The sequence below is a fragment of the Hippocampus bargibanti genome, linkage group LG06 (assembly GCF_051943395.1).
Source record: "Hippocampus bargibanti isolate YZ-2025 linkage group LG06, ASM5194339v1, whole genome shotgun sequence".
Taxonomy (NCBI): Eukaryota; Metazoa; Chordata; class Actinopteri; order Syngnathiformes; family Syngnathidae; genus Hippocampus; species Hippocampus bargibanti.
Window position 1 is genome coordinate 31,292,564 of NC_142739.1, and position 25,827 is coordinate 31,318,390.

Below are 25,827 nucleotides of genomic sequence, written 5' to 3' on the forward strand. Positions count from 1 at the left end.
GAGATCGACTCACCAAACCCCAAGGGTACGATCGAACCCAGGCTAAGAGCCAGTGCGTTAGAGAAAGAACTGAAAATCGAAAAGTCGTGGAAGGTGCTGATCCTCTCTAAGAGATGCTAACGGGAGCCTCGGAGGATCCCGACTCCCCCTGCGTCAGACGTCTGGCCATATTTCTCAGCGTTACATCAGAGCTCAGGCGCGGCTGAGCGATCCAGCGGGCGCCTGACCTCCGGCGAAGCCCGAAGCGCTCTTGCGTCTGGTAGGTCCGTGTGACGACACCAAGTCTGAAGGACGAGATAACCCCAGACGGATTGCCGGCAATTTCCCACTCCCAATTTTCTCCGTTTCCAATCGGATCCGAACCAGGCGTGGACGCAAGTCGCGTTCAGGATGTGCTTCCTCGCCGGTCGGCAAAAGCGTTCGGCGGTGCGGTGCCAGATCTGGGGGGGTTTCACTCGGGATGAAAAGTCCAGGGTCAAAGCCGCCGTCTTAGTCAACGGAAATGACCTTCGCTATCGGGTAGGTGATGGAGGGGAAGGGGGTGGCTAGCTATCAAACAACCGACAACTTATCTGGAGGTCTGAATATTAGCATCCGGGCCGGCCTCTGGCGACAAGGCAGCCCGGTGGTTGATACACCGAAGGCAAGTATGGCAAGTATGACAAATTGTCCTTTGAAAAGGTCGCGACGTTCCCAAGATAAAATAAGGTTTGAGGGGAATTTTACACCGCAGACGACAACGCAGCTTTGCTGTGTCCATCAAGACGCTTTGTTTGGGCCTGTGATTGATTTGCTGGGTAAACACAGACTCCACACCGCTCTGCCTCCCTGCCCCCCTTTTTTTGCCACGGCGGTGCATCGTTACCTCTTTGATGAAACTCATGAAGCGAGCTCCGAAACGCCAGGGCTTGTGGCGGTGGCACTGCAGCGAGTTGACGGTCATCTGCGGCGCATGCTGGTAGGAGACGGACACGATGTGGACGGCGTCGTAGGTCAGAGCGGCGTCCGTCTGAAATGGCAGAGTTGGTGGCGGGGGTCATCTTTGCGCGACTCACTTTCTGCGCCCCGGTCAAGGCGGGAGTCCAGAACAAGTCGTTTTTCCACCAATGACGGGTCGCTTGTAAGGAGGCCGGCGCCGTAGCAATTACTTGCTCCTTGCCGAGGTCACCTTAGCGCAGATTGCGCTCGTTTTGAGCCCGAACGCGGAGATGATGCGATGAGACTTACCGTCATGATGCCCTCCAGAAGGCCCGAGTCCGGTTTGGGGGGTTTCTGCCTTTCTGTGGACCACTTGTCCACAATGGAGGAGACCAGCGGGTTGTCCACGTTGAGGATGCGGAAGCCGGTCATGTTGACGCCGCAAAAGCGGTACGGCTCCAAATCAATGGCCATCAGGTCCTTCGGGAGACGCGTGGGGGTTGGGGTCAGAGTTTCATTGTCTCATTCTGGTTTTTGTCTGGTCAATCTAAGCGATATCGGCGCCATTGCTGGCTGGATTCAAACTCGCAAATTTGCTAGATTTAAAGTCGCAAATTAGCTAGATTCAAACTTTAAATCTAGCATTTTTTTTAGTTTGAATTAAGCAAATTTGTGATTTTAAATCTAGCACATTTGCGAGTTTGAATGTAGCAAATTTATGAGCTTAAATCCAGAAAATTTGCACGTTTGAATCTTGCAAATTTATGACTTTAAATCTAACAAATTTGCAAGTTTGAATCGAGCAAATTTGCGACTTTAAATATAGCAAATTTGTGACTTTAAAGCTAGCAAATTTTTGACTTTAAATTTCGCAAATGTGCAACTTTTTTTCTCGGAATATTACCCCATCTCTAAAAAAACCCATATTTCAACCTGGCCCTAATGCTCTCCCGTAGCCCTTGGATAGCGTTTTCATCAAATGGGATTTATGACGGATGGCGTTTCTTTGAAGTTGGATCCCGCCCCACTTGGAAGACGGTTTGGATTTTGTGCGACGTGGCCCAAACCAACTGCTAATCGCAACAAGATTCTTTGGTGACACCCTCAAAAGGCTCAAATCTAAAGGAGGGTGTCGCAAGAAACGTCTGCCAACGTTCCCGTCGCACTCGCTTTGTATTCTTAGCTTGAAAAGCTCGGAAAGCGACCCCACCTACTTTAGCGAGCATTTCGGAGTGTCACGCCGAACAATCGTCACGTTCTTTGATTTGCGCTCGTCAAAAGACGGCGACAAGTGGAGAAATGATTTAACGGCAGCTGGCGTGTCCATTGATGTATTTTTGTCCAAGGCCTTCCCGTTAGCCCGCCGCTCGTCATGCAATGAAATTTCCACCTTGATCCAAATGACACAATTTGCACACCCCTGCCCAGAAACTGCGCCGATATCGATTCGATTGACGGCATCCAGCGTCCTAGCAAATTTCAAGTCACACATTTGCTAGATTCAAACTTTAAATCTAGCAATTTTTTTGGTTTGAATCAAGCTAATTTGTGACTTTGAATCTAGCGAATTTGTGACTTTAAATCTAGCCAATTTGCAAGTTTGAATCTAGCAAATTTGTGACTTTAAATCTAGCTAATATGCGAGTTTGAAACTGGCAAATGTACAACTTTTTTTTCCGAATAATACCCCATCTCTAAAAAAAAAATTCTATATTTCAACCTGGCCCTAATGCTCTTCTGTACAGGGCTGCTGTTGCAGTACCACCACCAACGAAAGTAGCGCATACGCTCCAAAGACACGAAGCGTGTCAAAACAATGATTCAGGCCACGCTTCGGAGCACCAAAGATGACACACGTCAGGGCCGGGCCTCCATGTCACAACGCATTATCGCCGCCGACGGGCCCGGTCCGCAGAGACAGGCAAACTGGATCTCTGAGTGTGTTTGTGTGAGAGGGGGGGAAGCAACGGCGTCGGCAAGGCAGCCATTGCTTGCAGCTGGCGCTTGTTGTCGGGGGAGGTGGCGGCGGAAGGTAAAGTGCCTCCCGTTGTGGCGCCTTTGGACCATGGTGAAAAGAACTCGCTCAAAAATCCACAAAATGGAGGTAAGGCGCCAGACTCAAAAATCCACAAAATGGAGTCAAGACTGCGCGCCGATGCCAAGCGGCAGTTTGGAATATTGCACAAACTAGGCGGCGCCATTGATCAGGAACGTTGCGGAGGGTGCGGGCGGCATTACCAGAGTGGTGAAGATGTAGTGGTAGTACTCGGTCATCATCCCCATGGTCTGGGCCTGCACAAACACACAAAACACACAAAACAACAAGCAGTTGCTCAACAAATCAACAATAAGCTTGACGGGATGTCGGCTGAAGAAGTGAATTTGGCGTGCACGTCCTGAAGATCTGACTCAGAGGCCGTCCGGGCCAATTTGCGCTTGCCATCTTCGCAACTGAGGACAAAAAGGAGAGCAGGCCGCTCTTTCTAGAGTTTCCCTAACCCTAAACCCATAACGCATAACCCCTAACCCTAACCCTAACCCTAACCCCTTAACCCTAACTCTAACCCCTAAACCCTAACCCTAACCCTAACCCTAAACCCCAAACCCAAACCCAAACCCAAAACCCTAAACCCAAAACCCTAAACCCTAAACCCTAACCCCTAACCCTAACCCTAACCCTAATCCTAACCCTAACCCAACCCCAACCCTAACCCTAAACCTAAACCTAAACCCAACCCCAACCCAGTTTCCTTGACCCAACGGAGCGAGTCACTCAAGCAAATGGTCGCCTTTTGGTCTTGTTGTGGATTTTCTTTCAGTTTGTCTGTTCATCCCCCGTCGTTGCCACTTGTTTTGACGCGGAGAGGCGCCGTAGTCTCGTGGGGGCGCGGCGGCGCTGTCAGCTAACGTCAAGGTGACACGCTTTAAAGGAATGTCAACATCAAGGCCAATGTCTTCCTCCGTCCCGACGGAAGCGCCGTGCCTGCCTGCCTGCCTGCCTGCCTGCGTGCTGGCAGGTTTTTGCGGGAATGGCAACCCGTTTTTGACTCCCTCGAAAAGCCGCTCGTGTTGCCAAGCAGAAAGCCTCTCGACAACACGGCGCGATGTTAGCTTGCCGTTCGGCTGGGCTCCGTCTTGGTGTTTCCAAATCCCGCAAGCCGAGTCGGTTGCAGGTTGCGCTTGGCGTGGTTGACTGGATTCTCGGAAGGGGCGTTTTCAGTGGGGAAAAAAAAGCTCCAATTCTCCCCCTAAAAGGTCATGAGGAAAGTGGAACCGCTTTTTGGGTCTTGGCCCGGTTTGCCAGATCTCCTTTGATGTCAAGTTGGAATTGCTTTGTCTCAGTTTACTGGATATGTTCCTTGGATATACAGTGATACCTTGGCTTACAAACTCAATTGGTTCCCAGAAAGTGTGTGCGTAAGGCAAAAAGTGTGTATCCCAAACATTAATTTCCCATAGGAAACCATTAAAATGAGAATAATCCGTTCCCAGGTCCCCATAAAACATAATTTTCTAAGCCTTAAAACTACTCACAATATACCTTATTTTAAGTATAATAAATGTGCTGTGATATTGTAATTAAATAAATAAACGGTACTATATAATAAAGTCATTTTATTTACCTTTGTGATGGTCGTTGATGGTTTGATGGAATGGAATGGAATGGAATGGCCATCTTGAGGAATGATTCCTTGTAAGCTTCGGCAGCTTTATGGTCAGAAGTGGCTGCCCCACCATGCCGAATGACACTATGAATCCCTGTACGACGCTAAAAGTTCTCAAAACATCCGTGGCTAGCCTTGAAATCATCAATGGATGACGAACTTCCAGGTTGACTCTTGACGATATCCGAGTAACGTTCAGAGATAATTTTACCTAGTTCCTCATCAATTGTTTTATGTTTAGCTGGGCTGATTGCTTTTTGCATCACTTGTACAGATGGCTTGTGTGGGTTATTTGTGGAGCCTGATTGAAAAAAATCCAGTGACTGTAAAGTGTCCTTGAGGCGTTCGTAAGCGAGGTGAGTGAGGTATCACTGTATCTGCCAATTCCTGGTGCCGCCTCGTCTCAGCCCCATTTTGGATTCTGCCTTTGACTTTTTGGGGGGCTTCTCTCAGTCGTAGGTTGTTGGCCCTCCCCCTTCCATCGCTTCCAGTTGCCGCCTTTTCTTTCGCCGCGCATGCCGACCGCTCCCGACTCATCACCTGTTTATCATACCGCTTTGACTTTAGTGGCTACGTCATCGTGTTTTAGCGCGCCCTTTGTGAGTGAAAATACTAGCGGCGATGGCGCCTCGGCGCTTGAAGCGGGCGAGGCGGTGAGGCCGACCTGCTTGAGGATCTGCGCGGCCATGTGGTGGCTGCAGTCGAAGATGAGGCGGAACTCGCGGCTCCTCTTCATCTCTTTCAGGAGCGGCCGAGCGTCCTGCGTGTCCACCGGGAGCTGGCGGATCTTCAGCCGGATGTTGTACCTGGACGGCGCCATGATCAGCTCCTGCAGTCTGATGAGCCCTGAAAGAGACACGGCGATGACATCGCCCGGACCTCAGCCGGGACGCTCAGCGGCCATCGCGCCGACGTACGACGGTGACGTTTCGCCCGCCTACCTGTGCTGTCGTCGTAGACCACGGTGGCGGTTTTCCACTTGAGGAACTGCACCAGGTCCAGGATGGCGTAGCTCAGCGACGAGTAGTCCGGGTACAAGTTGGCGTAGAAGGTGTCCCTGTTGTCGGCGGGGTGGTGCTTCCAGCGCACCTGCACGTGCGGCACCTCCAGCGCGTTGCAGATGGACTGCACGGCGTTGGACGACGAACTGTGCGACGGGCCGAAGATGGCCACCACGCCCAGGGACAGCTGGTCGCAGGCTGCCCCGCAGACGGAGACCGACAGAGAGAGGTTTGGCTCGGGACCCCACCGGTTTGGTTTTACTCGGCTCCAATTTGACCCATTGGGGTTGCCATTTTATTTTTCTTGTTTGGCCTCGCGGTCGCTACCGTTTAGACCTTTAGCGCCCGTGGCCTCACCTTTCCTGGAGGCCTCGAAGCTGTCGTAGATGTTTATCCTCTGAATGTCATAGGTCAGCGTGGTGTTGGGCAGCAGGGTCCGGTTTCGGTTGATGTTGTTGACGGCAAATTTGAAGGCCAGCTCCTCGGCGCTGACGAGGGAGACGGCGCCGTCCGTTTGCTCGAAAATGCCGCCTGGACAAACAAAAACGCCGCTGTTAATTCACTCGGACGTTACGCAGGGCCAGGCGGCGCGCAAACGTCTTCAGCGGCGAGATTGCTTGCCGGGTGACTCTTGCCCTCGCTTCATCCTTTTCATCGTCGGACGCGGGTGTCGAATTGAACATGTCCCCAAGTGACCCCGAAACAAATTGCTGTTGTAAAGCCGAGTGCATCCACCACGGCGGCGTTGACATCAGCGATGGGCAGGCGGCAAAAGTCAATGGCTTTCTTTCGTTTTGTTTCGTGTGCGCCCCACCAATAAGATGTACAGTGACACCTTGGCTTACAAACTCAATTGGTTCTCAGACAGGGTGTGCAAGGCAAAATGTGTGTATCCCAAACATTAATTTCTCATAGGAAACCATTGAAATGAGAATAATTCGTTCCCAGGTCCCCATAAAACATGATTTTCTACTAAATAAGCCTTAAAACTACACAAAATATACCTTATTTTATGTATAATAAGTGTGCTATGGAAACTGTACTGTCTGATAAAGTCGTTTTACTTACCTTTGTGATGGTTGTTAATGTCTGGATGGAATGGAGTGGACATCCTCAGGAAAGATTCCTCCAGAAGTGGCTGCCTCACCATGATGAATGACACTATGAATCCCTGTACGACGCTTCAAGTTCTCGAAGCATCCGTGGCTAGCCTTGAAATCATCAATGGATGACGAACTTCCCGGTTGCCTCTTGACGATATCCGAGTGAAGTTGCCCTGCTTTCTTGACGATAATTTGACTGAGTTCTGTTTAGCTGGGTTGATAGCTTTTGCATCAAGTGTACAGATGGCTTGAGCGGGTTATTTTTGGAGCCTGCTTGATGGGATATTTTAACCTTGCACTCTACACTCTGCCTTTGAACTATTGATCAAGTTGAATCGATTCCTAATTTCACTGTGTTTTCTAACCGTTTTCTCTCTCTCTCTGTCGTCTGCCTATCTATTTTTTTTGCAGCTCTGTGTTTCTGTAAACCCCCGCGCACTGCGGCAAGTGATGTGCGCAGGCCCTCAAGGGACCAACAATGACACGCGGTTTGACGTCCAAAAGTGGCGCCGTCGCTCCAGATAATGTTGGAAATAAACAACGGGACAAATGCGGCCACGTGTGGAATGAAGGAAGGAAGGAAGGAAGGAAGGAAGGAAGGAAGGAAGGAAGGAAGGAAGGAAGGAAGGAAGGAAGACGGGCGCGCTCTGCCATTGTGCCCGCCAGCTAGCTTAAGTCGACTGGCTCTCCGTGGCTCTGGGTACCCATGAAAAGGCTTCTTTTGAACATGCAGCGACCGACTCCGCTCAGCCACAGAGCGCCAGAGAAGTGCGTGACGGATGGAATGACGGCGTGCCAAAACGCAAGCGCGCCTCAGGTTGTTTTCTTTTCCCTTTCAGGTTGCCGACGCATTTGCCTTCAAAATTTGTGTTTTTGTCCTCTCATTTGACTTAAGTAGGTGGCACACCGAACATTTTTCACATGCACATATACACTTCAACGTATAACTGTAAGTATACACACGCGTATTGGATTTGCCTTTATTAATCTAATCTATCTATCTATCGAGCAAGCGAGTAAGCGATCACTCAATCAATCAATCAGCCACTCGGTCAATCGGTCGATCAGTCAATGGGTTAACTAACCCACCTACCTGCCTACTACCGACGTCTCTTTGTCTCGCGAGCTCGCCATGGATGAATGAAAGCATCGTCAGACACAAAAAAGCGGCAAGCGCAAAGCGGTCCGATGTTTACAGCCGATTTCAGCCCGAATGCAGTCGTCCATAATTATGAATAACGACACAATAACAATTATCCGGGCAGCCCCGCGGGACTCAATTTGTTCGCCTAAATTGACGATGGCTATCGCGAAAGGGAAATTAAAAAACACTGTTCATCAAGTCGGACCATTTTTATTGGCTCTACTTCTCCTGCCGCTGGCAAAAGGGCTTGGAAGACCTTCTTGATCCCCAGAATTTTGCCAGCATGGCCACACTTCCCCGATCCACTGCTGAAATGGATGCTTGGATCCTCTCCTTTTTCATCTCGAACTGTCAGATTTTGTTCCTGCTGACTTTATTGAATCCAATTTGTCAATTGCACCCTGCTGCTCCCTCCTGCCTGCTTTTTGGGGATCCGCCACCATCAAACCGAGACAATTTTCCCGTCGGGGACCTGCCCGGCCGCTTCCTCAGCACACCTCAGCACAAGAGATCTTGGGATTCCTCTTCATTCTTGGGTTTTCGACTCAACAAGCGCTTTTTCAGCGTGACTGTTTTGGCCGCTTTTCACCGTCAATGTTATTCATGGATTGTTTGCTCGTTTGTTGTTGCGCAGATTGTTTTTGCTTCCGTGGACGGCCGCCATTTATTAACATGTAAATGGCAGACGGGGGCTGGCGCTTTTAATTACCTTTGACGGCGCCTTCCCGTCCGAGGCGGAGAGAGGCGCCTCGGTAGCGCTCATCGGCGCGGCCGACCGTGTCGCCGCAGCTCCGCCGTGGTGTCGTGTAACAACGCCTTTGCAAAATCTCATTTAATGCTCAAACGCTTCCGCTTCGGCAATTTGTTGCGTCCGCGGAAAGCACCCATGGAAACCGAGTCTCGGCCCGCACACCCCTTCGTCATGGCAATTCCGGCACAATTAATTTACCACCAAAAAATATGTAAATTACAACGAATTTCTAATGTAAAATATATCATGTTTTATTGATATGACTCCTTATTAAGAATCGGTACCAGTCATTCACTTCCAAGAGACGACTATAAGAGCCGGTTCATTTGAGAACAACACATCACTATTACTAATACTACTACTACTACTACTAATAATAATAATCCATTTCATTTCTAAGCGCCTTTCAAAACTCTCAAGGTCACTTTACAGTCACAGGATCCGTTTTTCTGTGGGTGAGCAGCGGCAGCCACACGCGCCAGCGGGTTCACTCAACCCGGAAGTCACTCAAATCAATAGAAAGCTAGCTAGCTAGCTCGCCAATCGATGGCCAAAAGATACCCAGCTAGAACGCCAGCCAGCTAGATAGTGAATAGCTAGCTAGCGAGATAGCTACCCAGATAATAGATAGCAAATATCTAGCAAATGATGATAATAATAATAATAATAATAATAATAATAATAATAACCCATTTCATTTCTAAGCGCCTTTCAAAACTCAAGGTCACTTTACAGTCACAGGAAGTTTTTCTGTGGGTGAGCAGTGGCAGCCACACGCGCCAGCGTTCACTCATCCCGCAATAACTCAAAATGATATAGAAAGCTAGCTAATCGATAACTAGACAGCTAATAGATAGCTAGCTAGCTATATTTAATGAGCGGACGGTAGATGTGCTCACGACGCCCACCATTGGCCGTAAGCCATGGCGCAATTGTTCTTTTTCAATGGCGCAAGTTGGCAAAGAGTCACGTCTCCGTGGCGCGACATCATTACGCCGAGCCGTTCACCGCCCAAGCGCAAAGGTCTCGCCGTTGTTGTCGGCGCCGCGCCGGCTATTCTGTCGTCTTGGAATGAGCCCGACCGCCGGTCACCCCGAGCGCCGTGGCACCAATTGCGGCCAGCCCATAATAAGCGTCTCGTAACGAATGGAAGCGGAGGGAAATAAATGACGAATGGGCCGTCACCTGAATGGCGCTTTTATAAGCGCTGCGCGCCGTCTACTCTTGTCTCTTGCTCAAGGACGCGGTCGCGGGGGCCGAGCCTGGGACCGCCAACCTCCGGGCTCAGAAACCAGCGCGCTAGCACTGAGCCGTGCCGCCCGCAGATGTCCGATCGTTGGAGCGACCTTGCCATTTTTCTTTTGTCCAAAGTCAAAGGCGGCGGCTGCTAAATAGGAATCTGCCCTACTTACTCTTCTCATGGAGCCCACTTAGCGCATGTACGTAGACAAATGAGGGGGGGGGGGGTGCATCGGACCGTTCGGGACACCTCCAGCTTCTTTCTGGGACGGGAGGCGGAACAGCGTTTCCAAAGAACATGGCCAAAGGCGACCAATCTCTTCCTCCGACTTTATGCTGGCGCGAGTGGGGAGATTATTTGCCTTGAGGGGTGTCCCAGAGGGGAAGCCACGAAAAGGATAGAAAACAAAGGGAAATTTGGACTCGTTTGATAGTTCAAAGGCAGAGTGTAGACTGCAAGGTTAAAATATCCCATCAATCCGGCTCCACAAATAACCCGCACAAGCCGTCTGTACACTTGATGCAAAAAGCTATCAATCCAGCTAAACAGAACACAATTGATGAGGAACTAGGTAAAATGATCGCAGACACAGAGAAAGCACAGCAACTTTACTCATATATTGTCAAGTGGCAAGCTCGTCATCCATTGATTGGATTGGATTTGCCTTTATTAGTCTCACAGTGAAGAAATTTACATTTCACAGCAGCAAAGTGATGAAAGGAAATGGAAGGAAGGTGATGATTTCAAGGCTAGCCACGGATGCTTCGAGAACTTGAAGCGTCGTACAGGGATTCATAGTGTCATTCGTCATGGTGAGGTAGCCACTTCTGACCATAAAGCTGCAAAAGCGTACAAGGAATCATTCCTCAAGATGGCGGAAGAAGAAAGATACGTTCCTCATCAAGTGTTTCATGCTGATGAAAGCGGCCACCTTAAAACTACACAAAATATAGCGTATTTTTTCACACAGGTCTGTGTATTCGGTTGAATCCGCTTTCTCAATTGGATGAGTTTTTCTAAATATAAAAGTAGACTGAAGCTGATCCATGAAAACATTTAGGGATGTCGCAACATTTTTCAATCATAATTCATCACACATTTTCTAATACCGCATTAAATAGCTAATAGCTAGCGAATAGATAGCTATTAGCTAAATAAACAAACACATAAATAAAGAGCGTGTTAGCTTTTATTCTTTGCCTTTGGACTCGGCGTCAGCTCTGTCGGACCGTTTTGGCGCTCGTTTGATTTGTTTGTTTGTTTGTTGATGTGTGGATTGTTTTTAGCTTGGCGTGCGGCGCTTTGTCGACAGGCAGAGGTGCTCGCTTTCAACAACTACGCTTGACTCGACTTGAATAAAGCGAGTCACCGTCACGCGTTACGCTAGGCCAGGATATGACAGCTTGCCGACGATTGTTCTGCTTTTCCCGCCGCTGAGCGGAAATCCCGCGGCAAGGCCGGAGACGCCGTTCCCATTTGCCGTCCAATTTTCCAAACGCAACAAAACGAAACGGAAGACGGATTTTTCTGGCCTGCCGTTCGCCAACCGTTGACATCAAGAGTTGGTCCAAAGGGCGCAACACGGCAGCTGAGCTTCCACGTGGGGCCGTTGGAACAAACGCGTGCTTTTTGCCAGCATTTGCCAACAAATACGAGTCGACAGAAGCTGCAATCAAAGCCCAACTTGCAGCCAATTGATTTTAGCGCAGGCCTTGATTTGTTCTTGCCAGAAATGTCAAGCTTTTATTTGCTTGCTTTGGTTTTTCCGACGCCAACGACTGTTTGAGGCCAAACAAGGCAAGTTGTTTTGACAGCAGCCGAAGCTTTGGACTCACTTGCTGAAAGAAGCGCTCAATCAACCAATCGGCAATCCCGACTCCATCAGCCCCCCCCCCCCATACCAGCCATTCAGATCATAAAAGCCCGTTCAAAGAAACTCGTCGGCTAAGTCAGAATAGCGTTTCATGCTAATGAGCAAATGACCCCGCCTCCCACCACCATCACCATGACAATACAATACAATCCATATTTATTGATGTAGCGCTTTTACAGCCTTTCCAACCACTATTATTCAGTACACTTTATTTCTTTAATTACCGAATGAGCGAAAAAAGGACACATTGTAGCAGTCCTTCCATCACGTCAATGCATTTTGCGATGCTTGTTTGGGCTGAAAACGTCGTCTTGCGCCAAAAAGAGCCACAAGAGGGAGACCAAGCTCCATATAAAGAATTTATCAGCCTGTGGAATTTTCATTTTAATGGTTTCTTATGGGAAATGAATGTTTGGGATACACACTTTTCGCCATACACACTCGATCCGGGAACCAATTAAGTTTGTAAGATGAGGTATCACCGTACTTCAGTCCTGTCGGTCCCTTCGACCGCCCCGGCGTCAACTCCAAAGGTGGCGCTTTCAAATCTGGCCTCGTTCTCCCGCGCTGTGGTGGCTAAGCGCCCCTCCCGCACCCACTCTTGCTTTTGGCATCAAATATGCCCTTTGATGGCGGGGCGCTGGGCCTTGGGAATGATTAGAAAGAATTGCCAAATGAGAAGCGCTTGCCGGGCGGGCGCCTCTAACCTCTGTGGCCGCCGCTCATCCAATTAAAAGTGGGAATAAAAAAGAAGGGGCCGTCTCCAGGCGCACTTTGCCGACTATTTGATTTGAAAGTCGACGCTTGAGCATACTTGGGAAACCACGTGGCCGCTTCTTCACCCCGAAAGGCAAGCCGGCCCTCCCCGTTTTTCGCCACGTGGGGCCAACGCCTTGAAATTGCGTAACGGGGCACAAAGGCGACCGCTCAATGCCTTGCGATGCTAACGCTCGCGCCATCCGTACATTATAACCGTCAATCAAATCACGTCATTTCCGGGTGATGTATCGTTTGTGAACGAGCCGGTTCTTAGAGCCGGATCTCTGAAGTGAACAAAGACAGTTAGAGAGGTAGAAAGCTAGCTAATACAGTCATACCTCAGTTGGCAAACTTCATTGGTTCCCAGAAAGTGTGCAAGTGTGTCTTCCAAACATTAATTTCCCATAGGAAACCATTACAAATGGGAATAATCTGTTTCCAGGGCACCATAAAACCTCATTTTCTACTAAATCAGCCTTAAAACTATACAAAATATACCGTTATCACATGAAGCTGTTATGATATTTTTTACTAGTTAGTATGCTAGCATTATTAATATGAAAAGCAAATTAGTAACAGCTGATCCTCAGACCTGTCACGGTTTGCGAGGTGGTGATGGCGGGTGCGGATCCCCAGAAGCAGGCAGGAGGGAGCAGGAGGTTGTTTGACAAATTGTATTAAAATAAAGGTCAGCAGGAACAAAATGTAAAACATCAAAATGATCTGAATGGAAAAAATACAAAGTAGCAAAAGAAAACCAAGTGTAAAAGTCCGCCAAGGTTAAACAAACACGTACACGATGCATGCAGCAAACAAGCAGCAAACAAACAATGAACCGGCCCCGGATGGTCGTGCCGGGTGTTCTTTTAAATGTCAATGATTAAACGACCAACACCTGCGAGGCTGCAGGCAGGGCTGACGTCGCTACCCGCTGGTCGCCAATCTGATCGGGACGACCAGCACCTGTGCAGGTGTAGGCGGGGACGACAGCGCCCCCCGTTGGTCGCCAACCAGATCGTGACAAGACCAGAGTCACCACAGGGAAAGTCAAAGTTAGCATCCACTGACTCATCAATACAAATATTCGATAGAGTGTATTTTTTACGTGAGTAATTCGTTTTTCACATCATTTTACACAATTTTTGTTCGTTAATTAATTGAAGCAAAAAAACCAAACCTACTGATAAACCATCAGTCGGATCTTTTAGGTGAGCCAAGGCAAAAGAAGCGGCTCTCTGAAAAGAGCCGCATTTCCCACCACTAGTAGCGACGGCGCCCATCCGCCTGGCGCGCGCTTGCGACCGCTCAATAAAAAGCCCCTTTCTCGTTGTCGTCATCGAGTTTGACATCACGGCGGGTCTCCGGGGGCGGCGTGGAGTCCATCACACGTCGGGCTGAGGAACGCCGGTGAAATATGTTGCCGCTTCTCGCAGGTTCCGTCGCCGCCCTTGAGCCTCAGATTCATTTGGCGGGGGAAATGACTTCTTCAATAATTCATGCTGCAATATTTTGCCGGCCAATGAATCCTTATTCAACGTGACGGCGACAATTAAATGATTGCTTACCGGCTAATTTGGACCTCATTATTTCTCTTTCAAGCTTCCTCGCCTGGCTGACAACGGAACGACGGGAATGGGCACAGGGATGAGAAGTTTCCGCCGATCGGCGCATTTCCTGCTTTTTCAGACCAAAATGACCAGATCAAACTAAATATGTATTCTGGCTTTTTTTCACTGTTCATTTCCTGTTTCAGCTTTTAATCGGATGATCTTGACTTGGGTGTCGAAACGGGTAAACAAGCTAAAACAGCTAATTTGCAATGAAACAATCCCATGCATGAAGCACTTTGACAAGCTCCATGCTAACGTTAGCATCAATATACTACTGCGAGAGGCAGCAGAAAGCAAGCGTGCAAGCTAATGAGCAGTGCGCAGGCTAGCTAGCAGTTACTCCGCGTATGTAAACCATTCGTATTATAATTTCTTTAATTATAATACCATCGCACATGTATTATAGATAAACTAATGCATATTTTGGGTAGTTTTATGGCTTAGAAAATTAGAAAGTAGAAAATGATGTTTTATGGGGACCTGGGAACGGATTATTGTCATTTTAATGGTTTCCTATGGGAAATTATTTTTTGGGCTACACACTGTCTGGGAACCAATTAAGTTCGTAAGCCAAGGTATCACTGTATTTCGTTTTATCGGCGAGCCACATATGGCTTCCCCAGCCCTGCTTTAAACGTTGCCAAATACAACGGGAAGAACATGTCAGAAGGGTTAAGTGCAAATTAGCAGGGTCGAACGAAGCTTCCAGGCTAGCGCTGTCTCTTCTCGTCAAGCGTACAACTGTCAAAGATGGTTATTATGTCGTCGTCCCCCCCTTTGCCCACGCAACCGCCTTCACCCGTCAAGACTACTCACGACCGGAGGGCCGCATGTTGCGCTCGGTCGGATGGCGGGCTAAGACGCGTAGCACGCGGCGGCGCTCCAGCTTGCCGCCGCATGGAAGGAAGCTCCCTTCGGAGAGGCGACATTTGGGCCTGCGTCAGTCGTCATAAAAGTGGACGCGTGCCGGGAGCCGCGTGACATTAGTCTTGTCAAGCCGTGATAAGAAAGGATCGCGCAAAATCACATTTTACACCAGTACACTGGGGAAAAAAAAGGTTTTTGACAGACTGATTATTGGAAGGGGGTCGTATTTTAGGAAGGAGTGTCGACTGCATTTTGTATATGGTGATTCATGTTCATGAGTGTGTTGCGCGTCTGCTAGCTATCTATCTATTAGCTGGCTATTAGCTAGCTAGCTATTAAATAGCTGTTAGCTGGCTATCTAGATAGCTATCTATTAGCTGACTATTCATCAGTAGGATTTTCTCCTGGAAGAAGCGGTGGGCAGAGTGCGGAGGGTCCGGTAGGATTTTCTGCAGGAAAAAGTGGTGGGCGGGGTGCGGAGGGTCCAGTAGGATTTTCTGCAGGAAAAAGTGGTGGGCGGGGTGCGGAGGGTCCGGTAGGATTTTCTGCAGGAAAAAGTGGTGGGCGGGGTGCGGAGGGTCCAGTGAGATTTTCTGCAGGAAAAAGTGGTGGGCGGGGTGCGGAGGGTCCAGTAGGATTTTCTGCGCCCTTGTTTCCATTCTTGCAGTGTGCAAGTCCTCGAGAGCGACTCGGGTGGTGCTGCAGACTGAAGTTTTGTGTCGTGTCACATTTGTTGTTTTGACTTTAAGATGGCTGCCGCGAGAGTGGCTGCCTTTACAGCAGCTCCTGTATTTTGTTTTTGCCGCTGTGAAATTTTTCCACAGCGAAACAAATAAAGGCGCATCTAATCTAATGTCATCAAATACCTGCGGGGTGTGTTGTCATTGTTGGGCTTATCCTTGGAAATCTGAAAATGCAACAAATGCAACAAAGTGTTTGTCAGAAAAGAAAAGAAAAAAAGAAAAGACCAAGAGGGAGTGGACTCCTGAAAAGCGAGGCCCCCTGCTGGCTTGACAATTGAGCCGAGCATCAAATGGAATGTTTGGCGAGGGCCGCCCGGCATCCATCCGTCAGCCGCCTCAGGACCAGATTGGACCCCAGTGGAGTTCCTCTCGCTTCTGCGCTGCTTGACCTGCGACGCCTCGACGCTCTTTTTCATCAAGTGGCGGACGCCGGCGCAGGGACGCCCGAGTTGCTCGCTGCTTTTTTTCCCCAGCAGGTTGGTGCGCATAAACAGTCACGCTGCGTTTGTTCGGGCAACAAATTAGCCAAATAAATCCCATGTGGAAGAACGGGAGCGACGTCACGGAGGGAACGCCCCTGGCCGACAAAGCGACACACAATGCATTTTGGGTACTTTCTTCATCTGAAGACACCGTGTTGATGGCCAAATTAGGATAGGAAAATGACATAATACATACAACTCTATTTTCATCTCTGCATTGCATTGTCTTGATTCATTATGTTTATGTATTTATTTACTATTTATTTATTTATTTGTTTATTTATTAATTTGTCCATTAGTTTATGTATTTGTATTTATTTCTCCATTCATTTAATGATTTGTTTATTTTCATTTATTTTTCCTTTATTGTATCCATTTATTCATTTGTTTTTATGTTTGTTCATTTATTTTCATTAATTTTTATGTATTTACTATTTATTTAATTATTTGTCCATCAACTTATTGACTTGGTTTTATTCAGATTTATCTTACTTCCAGGTTGAGTGAACGCTGGCGCGTGTGGCTGCCGTGACTCACTCACAGAAAAGCTTGTCGTGCGACTGTAAAGTGACCTTGAGGGTTTTGAAAGGCGCTTAGAAATGAAATGGATGATTATTATTATTATAAATAACGTGATGGTGAATTGGCAATTGCGGTAACACGCATAGGGAAGGTGTAAGTTGACCCAAATTTTTTTTACTCGTGGTTTTCTTTGATACTTTGTACTTTTCAGTTGGGGTGACTTTGATGTGGTTCCTGCTGACTTTATTTTAATCCAATTTGTCAAATCCGACCCACTGCTCATTTGGGATCCACAACCATCACCACCGCCTTGCAAACCCTGACAGGTTGTCCTTTAAACTTGTGGAGAAAAGAGTGGCGTCCCCCCCCCCGCCCTCCGACCCCAACCAACACCCACAGTCTCCATGAGCGAGGGGTGTCGCCATCCCTTCTTCTCCATCTGTCGGGCTCCTCTTCCGGGGGCTAATTAGCCTCATCCCCGGAATCCAGAGAGCAAGCTGGCGGCATGTGGAACGCTCCCACCACGCCGCCGTTTTGCCTCGCGCTTAAAATCTGCCAATTAATTACTGGCTGCCGGAAAGGGGGGACGAACGGGGGAGGAAAAGGGGAGGCGAGTGCGCCGAGTGCGCCGAGTGGGGAGTCTCTGGCAGGTGTCGTGGCCGAGGGCCGCTGGATGTCACAACGCCATCCAGTACAGTCTTCTTCTGTATTACCATAAACATTTGAGCGTGACCGCAATAATAATAATAAGAAGAAGAAGAAGAAGAAGAATTTTCATTTCTAAGCGCCTTTCAAAACTCTCAAGGTCACTTTACAGTCACAGGAGAAGCTTTTCTGTGGGTGAGTAGCGGCAGTCACACGCGCCAGTGTTCACTCAACCTGGAAGTAACTCAAATCGATAGTAAGCTAGGTCCCTAGCTAGCTAGCTAGCTAGCTGATAGATACAGTAACTCTCAAGGTCACTTTACAGTACAATCGCTAACAGATACTACCTAGCCAGCGAAACGATAGTAATATTAATAGCAATAATAATAATAATAATAGCAATAATAATACATTTTATTTTAAGCACCTTTCAAAGCTCTCAAGGACACTTCAGTCACAGACAAGCGTACATACTACAATAATAATAAATAAATAATAAAATAAATAATAATTACATTTCTAAATAGAAAGAAGAGATGGAGCAATCTTGGCCAAATGGTTTTCTCGAGCGTCTTTGTTTGCCGAGCATATTTGACATTCCAGTTGTGGGCCACGTTCTTGGAAACGGCGACCGCGGACGCCTCTCAATGGATTTTTGCTGCAAGAGGTCACGAGAGCAAGACAGCGAGTCGGAGTCCAAGTTGCACGGCGGGATTTCTGGATTTGCTCCAAGAAGCTCGCGCATCGCCAATCGTGAAATGAATGTTGCAGCGGGGAAAGGGAAGCGACGCGGGCTGCCAAAACAACAGCGGCCGCGCTCGCTTGGATGCAAACGCATTCGGCAACAATCTGCCGTGACCCCCCAGTGAAAAAGTTGCAGCGTTCGTCAAGCCACAAAGCCGCAAAACATATTTTGCATGAGGGCTGTCGGTCTTCTGGGAAAACCTCTCCCAGAGTTTGCCAAAGATCATCACAATGTCATCAGGGGCGTGTCCCACTTGAATGTTTTTAATTGGAAGACTTTTTCGCACTTGACGATTTCATTTTCCACGTCCGTGGATGACAGACAGCGCGACCTCTCTTTGTTTAGCAACTTGCAAAACGCCTCCGCAGCAAAATAGAACATTAATTTCAAGATACGAAAGGGAAAAATACAGGATGGCCTGGTGGTCGCAGCTCCGAATTTCCTGAAGGCAAGTCCATCCATCCATCCACCCATCCATCTACCCAAATCTATCCATCCATCCATCCATCTATTTGTCGATGAGGGAGGGACAACGGTCCAAAAACAAGATGAGGTCACCCGCTGGAATGCGTCACTCACGATCATCTCATTTGATTGAGCTTCCAAACAATTTGGGCCCAATCAGAGTTGACGCCGGCAGCATCGTGAAGAAAAATCAACTCCCACCGCGACGGCTGAGAAAGGCGCTTCAATCAGCGCGGCAATCCGTTTCGGGGCTCCGAAGGTGCACGAGCGAAGGCAGCAGCCCAGCTAACAAGTGCGACTTCTCGTCAGCGTTTAGCCGCAAAGTCGCCGCTGAGAAACGAGCGGCAATTAAAGGCACTTAGTGCCCTAATGTTGAGCAAAGAGATCCTAATGAGGAGAGCTGAAGGTCAAATTGCATCTCCGCAAGACAAGTGGGCTGCTTAAGTTGCCCGCCCGATGCTAAAAGCTAAGACACGCACGCACGCACGCACGCACGCGGTTGCCACCAGCAAGGTCGTTGGGAAGGCGTCATCACGCCGACAAGCGGATGGCAACGAGGCACGCTTAAAAGCATCCATGGGGCAAACTATGCGCGGCGGTACGGCAGCTGATTTGGCTAATTAGCCAAATCAGCCCGCGTGGCTTTTGTTGGGGATGAAAACTCGTTCGTTCGTTCGTTCGTTCGTTCAAGCCTTCCGTCGTCACCATGTGTGATCAGATGAAATTGCAGACAATTTCCCTTCGGCTTGCTTGATTATCCGCCGACGGAGTTTGAAAGCCCGCTTTTGTGACTCTCTTCCCAATCCTTCGTGTTCAGGAATGGAAAAGCCTTGCGCACTCGCGCATTTCACACCACACCTTTAGTCCAATAGTTGGATGGCTGCCTTCGTTTTGGTGTTGATTTGGTTCCGACATGGAGGAAGAGATCTCATTCCTCCCCTGACTGTCACTCAGAGTTTTTCTGGAGCCTCACCGGCGCGTCCTTCGATGCCTCGCGTAGCCCGATGATGGCGGACGACGCCGTCTTTCCCTCGAAGGGCTTTCCGATGACGAGCGCGTCCGTCGCCGAGGTACCAAAGGCGTACGGAAACGTCCACGCGCGTGTTTGAGGTGGCGCCAGCTCGCTTCCCTTTTCAGCAGAATTTGCGTCTGACCTCCAGGCACGCTAACGGGCTAACGACGCGCTAATGCGTCCCATGACGCCCGCTTCGCCAGGACGGCTTTCTTTTTGGAGAGCATCCCGCCGCTGCCGACTTTCAGATGGGCGGCGGATAATGACGCTTGCCTTTTTTCCCGCTTCATAAAAGAGCAAACGAAGGCAGCGAAAGGAGCGGTCCTGCCGACAGTCATCAGCCAGGCCATTTGGAGCAGGCTTTGCCTTTTCACAAACTTGCGCAGACGTCTTCCCAGCATCTGTTCAACTTTGCTAATTAGCGGCAAATCCGTGAACCCAAATGAGCGATTGGATGCGTTAAGCGCTCGGGGACGTACGGCCCAACAATGGCGAAGACGTTGCGCTTTGTGTGGCGTTGCTGCGCGTGAATGTAAATTAGCATCACGCCACGCTAGACGCCAGGAGCCATTTTCCGCCTCCCCGTGGCGTAGCGTCGGCAAATTGAATCCGTGGCCGATTCCCATTGTGCCGTGGCATAAGGAAGCTCTTATTTATTCATTGCTTTTCTCTGGCGGACATCCAGTCAAATGGAACGTTTCCGCTTTCTTTCAACGTTGCCCGCCGTGAGCGGCTCCAGTTCATATTTTCAACCCGCGTGACAATCGGTTACTTGGTTAAGACGCACGGGAGACGCCGCTCGCGGTGAACAAAAACACTTGTTTTTGTGCTCTATTCCCCGCCCCCAGTCTTCGGTCAAAGCCACATGATTGGTCAAGAACGTAGCAGTGAGGGGGCGTTTACAGAAACATAGAGCTGCAAACATTAAATAGATAGACACAGAGAGAGTGAGGCCATTCTCCAAACAAGAAAATGGCAGTCGACTTGTTTTTGCCCTTTATTCCCCGCCCCCAGTTTTCAGTTAAAGCCACGTGATTGGTCAAGCAAGAACGCAGCAGTGAGGGGTGGAGTGGGGGGGGAAGGTTTACAGAAACACAGAGCTGCAAACATTAGATAGATAGACAGGGAACTGGGAACGGATTATTCTCATTTTAATGGTTTCCCATGGGAAATACATTTTTGGGATACACACGTTTCGCCTTACACACTGTGTCTGGGGACCAATTAAGTTCGTAAGCCAAGGTATCACTGCAGTTGAACGGACCTACAACACAGTCAATTGTAGGACGCTCTCATTTTTTTTCACGCATATCAGCGCTAACAACATTTATGACGCTACAAAAGGTAAACGTACATTATCCCATGACTGTAAAGTGTCCTTGAGAGTTTTGAAAGGTGCTTAGAAATGAATGTATCATTATTATTATTCTTAAAAGCATGGTGGAAAGAGGAGTTGACGTGGCTTGGAGCAGACGACGCAAGGCAAACATTGCATTGTGCAACGTGCCCAACAGTGTATGGACAAAGCAGCATCGGCAAGGGCAGGCAACTTTTCAGAGTTGTCTGCCCTGATGTCCGCTAACTTTTTGTCACGAGTTTCAGACACTGGGTGAAGGAAAGTGATTGTTTTAACCCGAGGACGTACGCTGAGGTGGTTTTTCTGTCGTCAGGTGACAGAAAACAAAAATGTCGCCGCCAGAGTGAACGAATAACCTGCCGCCGCCAGACGGGTCGCCGCGGAAAACAAACGGCCTCCGTATTTTCCTCTGACCCGACGTCGGCGCCGCGACATTCTCTCGATGACTTAATCGAACCGCTCAGGCGGTGCGCGGTCGCCGCGGAACGCTGGCGTCCCCCCTGCGGCTCGCCGCTGTTTGTTTTGCTGCACTGCGGAGAGAAGCGCTTGTACGCTCGCTGACCTTTGCGGAGGCTCGCGTGGCAACGGTCCAATGGCTCATTTAGGCCCCTCTGGTTCTCTGACAGGCGGCGTGGGTACAGTTTGTTTCTTTCATTAAAATACCACAGCATATTTATTATACATAAAATAAGGTATAGTTTATGTAGTTTTAAGGCGTATTTAGTAGAAAATCATGTTTTATGGGGACCTGGGAACGGATTATTCTCATTTGAATGGTTTCCTATGGGAAATAAAGTTTTGGGATACACACTTTTCGCCTTACACACTCTGTCTATAATAATAACAGACTAATAATAATACATTTGATTTATAAGCGCCTTTCAAAAGCCTCAAGGTCACTTTGCAGTCACAGGATAAGTTTTTCTGTGGGTGAGCAGCGGCAGCCACACGAGCCAGCGTTCACTCAACCCAGAATAACTCAAATAGATAAAAAGTTAGCTAGCTAGTTAGTTAGCTATTTGCTAACTAATAGATAGCAAATAGCTAGTGAGGTAGATAGCGAATAGATAGCGACACGAGCCAGCGTTCACTCAACCCGTAATAGATAGCTAGTTAAATAGCTAACAGATAGCAAATAGATAGCTAGCTAGATAGGTAGAAAATGGGATATCCAAAGGCAACAACGTTGCATCATAGATGACATTTCAGCACGGCAGATGGAAAGAATACAGTGCAGGAGTGGTTTGATACTCCCTCCCTCCCTGCCCCCCCCCCCAACAACGGAGACTGTTTAGCAAGTTAAAAAGTACACGTAAGGAAGCCCGCGGCTGGCCACAGCTGTCATGGCGTTCTCTTCCAAGTGCAGATAAAAGCAACAACAACAAAACCCCTCAATCCCCCATTGAAGTTAATTGCACACAAGCAGGAAGCTAGCCAACGTACAAACGGCTCAAGTGCTGCAAGGCCGCATTTGAAGCTGCCGTCGAATGGCTTCCAAGAAACAAAATGGCTGCCAAACTGCACGCTGTCGTCGGCCACGCCGTACCCGTCATGACCATTGTTTGTTGCGGCCGATTTTTGCCGCACTCTGCCAGGTTCGCCAGGTTCGGCCCCCCACCCCGTCGACAGCGACGCTCGCCAGGTCACAAGCCACTCGGCGCGCTTATTCTAAAAGTGACCCGGCGGGCGCTTCCCTTCAGCCGAATTCAAGAACAAATTCAAGAAAGCGGCGAAGATTCCCGCCCGACGCTGGCTTGCCGCCATCGTGCAGCGGCGCGCAATCCTTCCCGGTTTGAAAGCCGTCTAATGAGCCAAAACGCCAGCGCGGTCCACCGGGGTCGCGCAGCTAATCAACCGCCGCCGCCGCCTTTGGGCCAGGCAATCAGCGGCCAGTCAGCCCGCTTCCCGCTCTCAAATTAAGTCGGAATGATGACTGCCGGGCACAAGTCAGGTTGCTGCCGGGCGCCATCGAATGAGGCATGTGATTGGGCGGCCGCAGAGGGCCGGCTCGAAAAAGGTGACTCCCGAACCCGCAATCGGATTGAAGCGACAATTGAGTGGTGTGGACGCCCTCCCGCCCGCCCGCCCGCTCGCCGTCTTTTCAATCCAAAGCCATTTTGCAAAAAGCTCTCCATTCTACCCAAGTCCAATCAAGTGATTTTGGGAACCCTCCATTGCTGTGAGTGAGGCCAACCACAACGAGTGAGCTTCGTTCGTCTTGGTAAGGAGCGGACCGCCCGGAACGTCATCTCCACATTTTTGGTGATTGCCATCCAGTCCTCCGTCGTGTCTTCCGTCGTGTCCTCCGTCATGTCCTTCGTCGTCCTCCGCCGTCATCTGGCTTGACTTGCGAGTCAAGCGGGAGGCGATGAAGGAACTTGTAGGTCAGAGTTAGCTTGCGCCGTTAAACCGTTTCTGTTGTTACTTCCGGGTATGATGAAGGCCTGGCTAGCTATCTGTTAGCTACCTATTAGCTAGCTAGCTTTCTATCTGAGTTACTTTTATCTATTTGAGTTACTTCTGGCTTGAGTGAAGGCTGGCGCGTGTGGCTGCCGCTGCTCACCCACAGATAAACTGATCCTGTGGCTGTAAAGTGACCTTGAGAGTTTTGAAAGGCGCTTAAAAATGAAATGGATGATTATTATTGATGAGAAGGTTTCTTCAGCCGTCATCTGTACAAAAGTGAAGGTTTCGGACGTTTCGCCTCCTATCCAAGAGGCTTCGTCAGCGAACTAAAGTCTGACTGGTCGTATCGGCCCCATTTATATATCCCTAATGTCCAGACATGGTGGCGCCGGACACAGCTATGATAGGTCCCTACTCTCAGACATAGATGGTTTGAAAGGGGGGTAAAAGAAGCGATTCTTATAAAACAACAAAATCCTTCATTAAACCGGTCTGGTGGGGTGAGATTCAATTTGGATCGTTCATACAATAGCCTGCATAGGCAAAACAGGTTAGGCAACTTTTGCAATGCTGATGAGGGTCGTTATGCTGATGAGGTGATACCGGGGGAGTGGGGGTAATAGGCCAGTCGTTAGTCAGGAATGTAGGAACAATCAGTGGGGCCACAGGGAGGGGTCCTCTGCCCCCCCCCCCCAACCTGAGAGTAGGGACCTATCATAGCTGTGTCCGGCGCCACCATGTCTGGACATTAGGGATATATAAATGGGGCCGATACGACCAGTCAGACTTTAGTTCGCTGACGAAGCCTCTTGGATAGGAGGCGAAACGTCCGAAACCTTCACTTTTGTACAGATGACGGCTGAAGAAACCTTCTCATCGATGGATGGACCACTCCTGTATGACTGAGAGCTTACACAGATGATTATTATTATAATGTCTTCTTGTTTGTTGTGGCCATTCTGTCTCCACCTCGTTGACAGCGACGCTTGTTTTCGAGCGCCCCCGAAATACGCTGGTTGAGTTGTTTCCATGGCGACCTCCCGTCATCCCGGCCGGCCGCTGCGCTGACTGGAGAGCCCCCATCCCACCTCCGCCCCCCCCACCCCTCCCCCGCTAATGGGCTCCCTTATCCAATCCACCCGCATCTGGTCCGGCGCTCCCTCGCCCACGCAACGGCGAGCCTCTGATGTCTCGGGGGCGCCGAAAGCGGGCGCCCTCAGCAATCACGGATTGCTCCGACCCAACCCTGCAAAGAGCTCCCATAGAAAACAGGAGCCCCTTTCGATTGACACCCAAGCAATTGGGGAATGGCGCTCTGTCATATTTTCAATTGGCGAATACATTTCTAAATGGCAGTGAATGAGTTCATACGAGTCGGACCATTTCTAAATGACACGGATCTGGAGTTATATGAGCTTGAAATGAGGGCGGCTGTCCAAAATAAAAGGTGTAGAACAACAGCTGAAGCTGGAACAAAGCGCTAACATGGACAAAAGGCAAATTCTGCTCCCGCTTGGGAGGGAAAAACATTGCCAGAGGTCTGGCCAGCGCTTGATTGGCACGCAAGCATGAAACACCAAAACCCGAACAAATTGGCGAAAGTGCTGACCGTTGACAAAAAAAAAATTGCCGTCAAACACTCGGCGGGCGTCAATCCAGGCTAAATGGCGGTGGTCGGGCGTCGCCATTGACTGAATGCGAAGCGCCGCAAATAATAATGACAATAATAATAATCATACTAATAATAATCCATTTCATTTCTAATTGCCTTTCCAAACTCAAGGTCACTTTACAGTCACAGGATCAGTTTTACTGTGGGTGAGCAGCGGCAGCCACATGCGCCAGCGTTCACGCAACCCGGAAAAACTTATATAGGTAGAAAGCTAGCTCGCTAGCTAATTGGTAGCTGGCTAGCTAGCGACATAGCCAGCCAGCTAATAGATAGCTAGACAGCCAGCCAGCTAGCTAGATAGATAGCAAATAGATAGCTAGCTAGGTAGCTAGCTACATCGATGATTGTGATTCTGATTCGCTTAAGACCGATGTGGACAGCAAAGATAAACATGATCGAAAATAATCAAATGTTACGACAATGTCGCAAAGATGAAATGTTAGCATGATTAAAATTAGCCATCTTAACATCTTGCTCCTCGTTTTGGCTTCGACGAGTGCGCAGCTCCGTAAACGACAGAAGCAATAACGCGCGCTGCTCTGTTCGCGCGGGAGGTTTTGATTAGCTGAAAACTTGATGGTTGCATTATACACAAATATGTATTTTTTTGCACCCCACGACAAAAATGCGAATTCCGTGTCACTGGCAAATGACGCGCAACGTTTGAAAGAGTCTTGATTGCCCGACCGACACGTACCTTGTTAGCATTAGCGCCGAGCGCGACGGGCCCGCTTGACGTGGCGCAGATGTCTCATTACGTTTGCCTCCAATTACGGCGCCGTTGCCTCCATTGATCCTTTTCATCAGTGGAGATAATAGTCGCTGATTGCCCACGCCGATTGCGACG

The 25,827-nt window shown here is 49.1% G+C and overlaps 1 protein-coding gene across 1 annotated transcript in view; it reads right to left on the bottom strand.

Moving 5' to 3' along the window:
- The window catches only part of LOC148897286 (glutamate receptor ionotropic, kainate 3-like), a 50,631-nt gene that overhangs the window by 19,355 nt on the left and 5,449 nt on the right, over positions 1-25,827 (bottom strand). Inside the window, exons 2-7 of the mRNA XM_088999141.1 lie at positions 5,942-6,115; positions 5,525-5,782; positions 5,248-5,429; positions 3,157-3,210; positions 1,228-1,398; positions 866-1,009 (exon numbers count right to left, since the gene is read on the bottom strand). Coding sequence (XP_088855267.1) covers positions 866-1,009; positions 1,228-1,398; positions 3,157-3,210; positions 5,248-5,429; positions 5,525-5,782; positions 5,942-6,115 — 983 coding nt within the window. The remainder of the gene's footprint in view (positions 1-865; positions 1,010-1,227; positions 1,399-3,156; positions 3,211-5,247; positions 5,430-5,524; positions 5,783-5,941; positions 6,116-25,827) is intronic.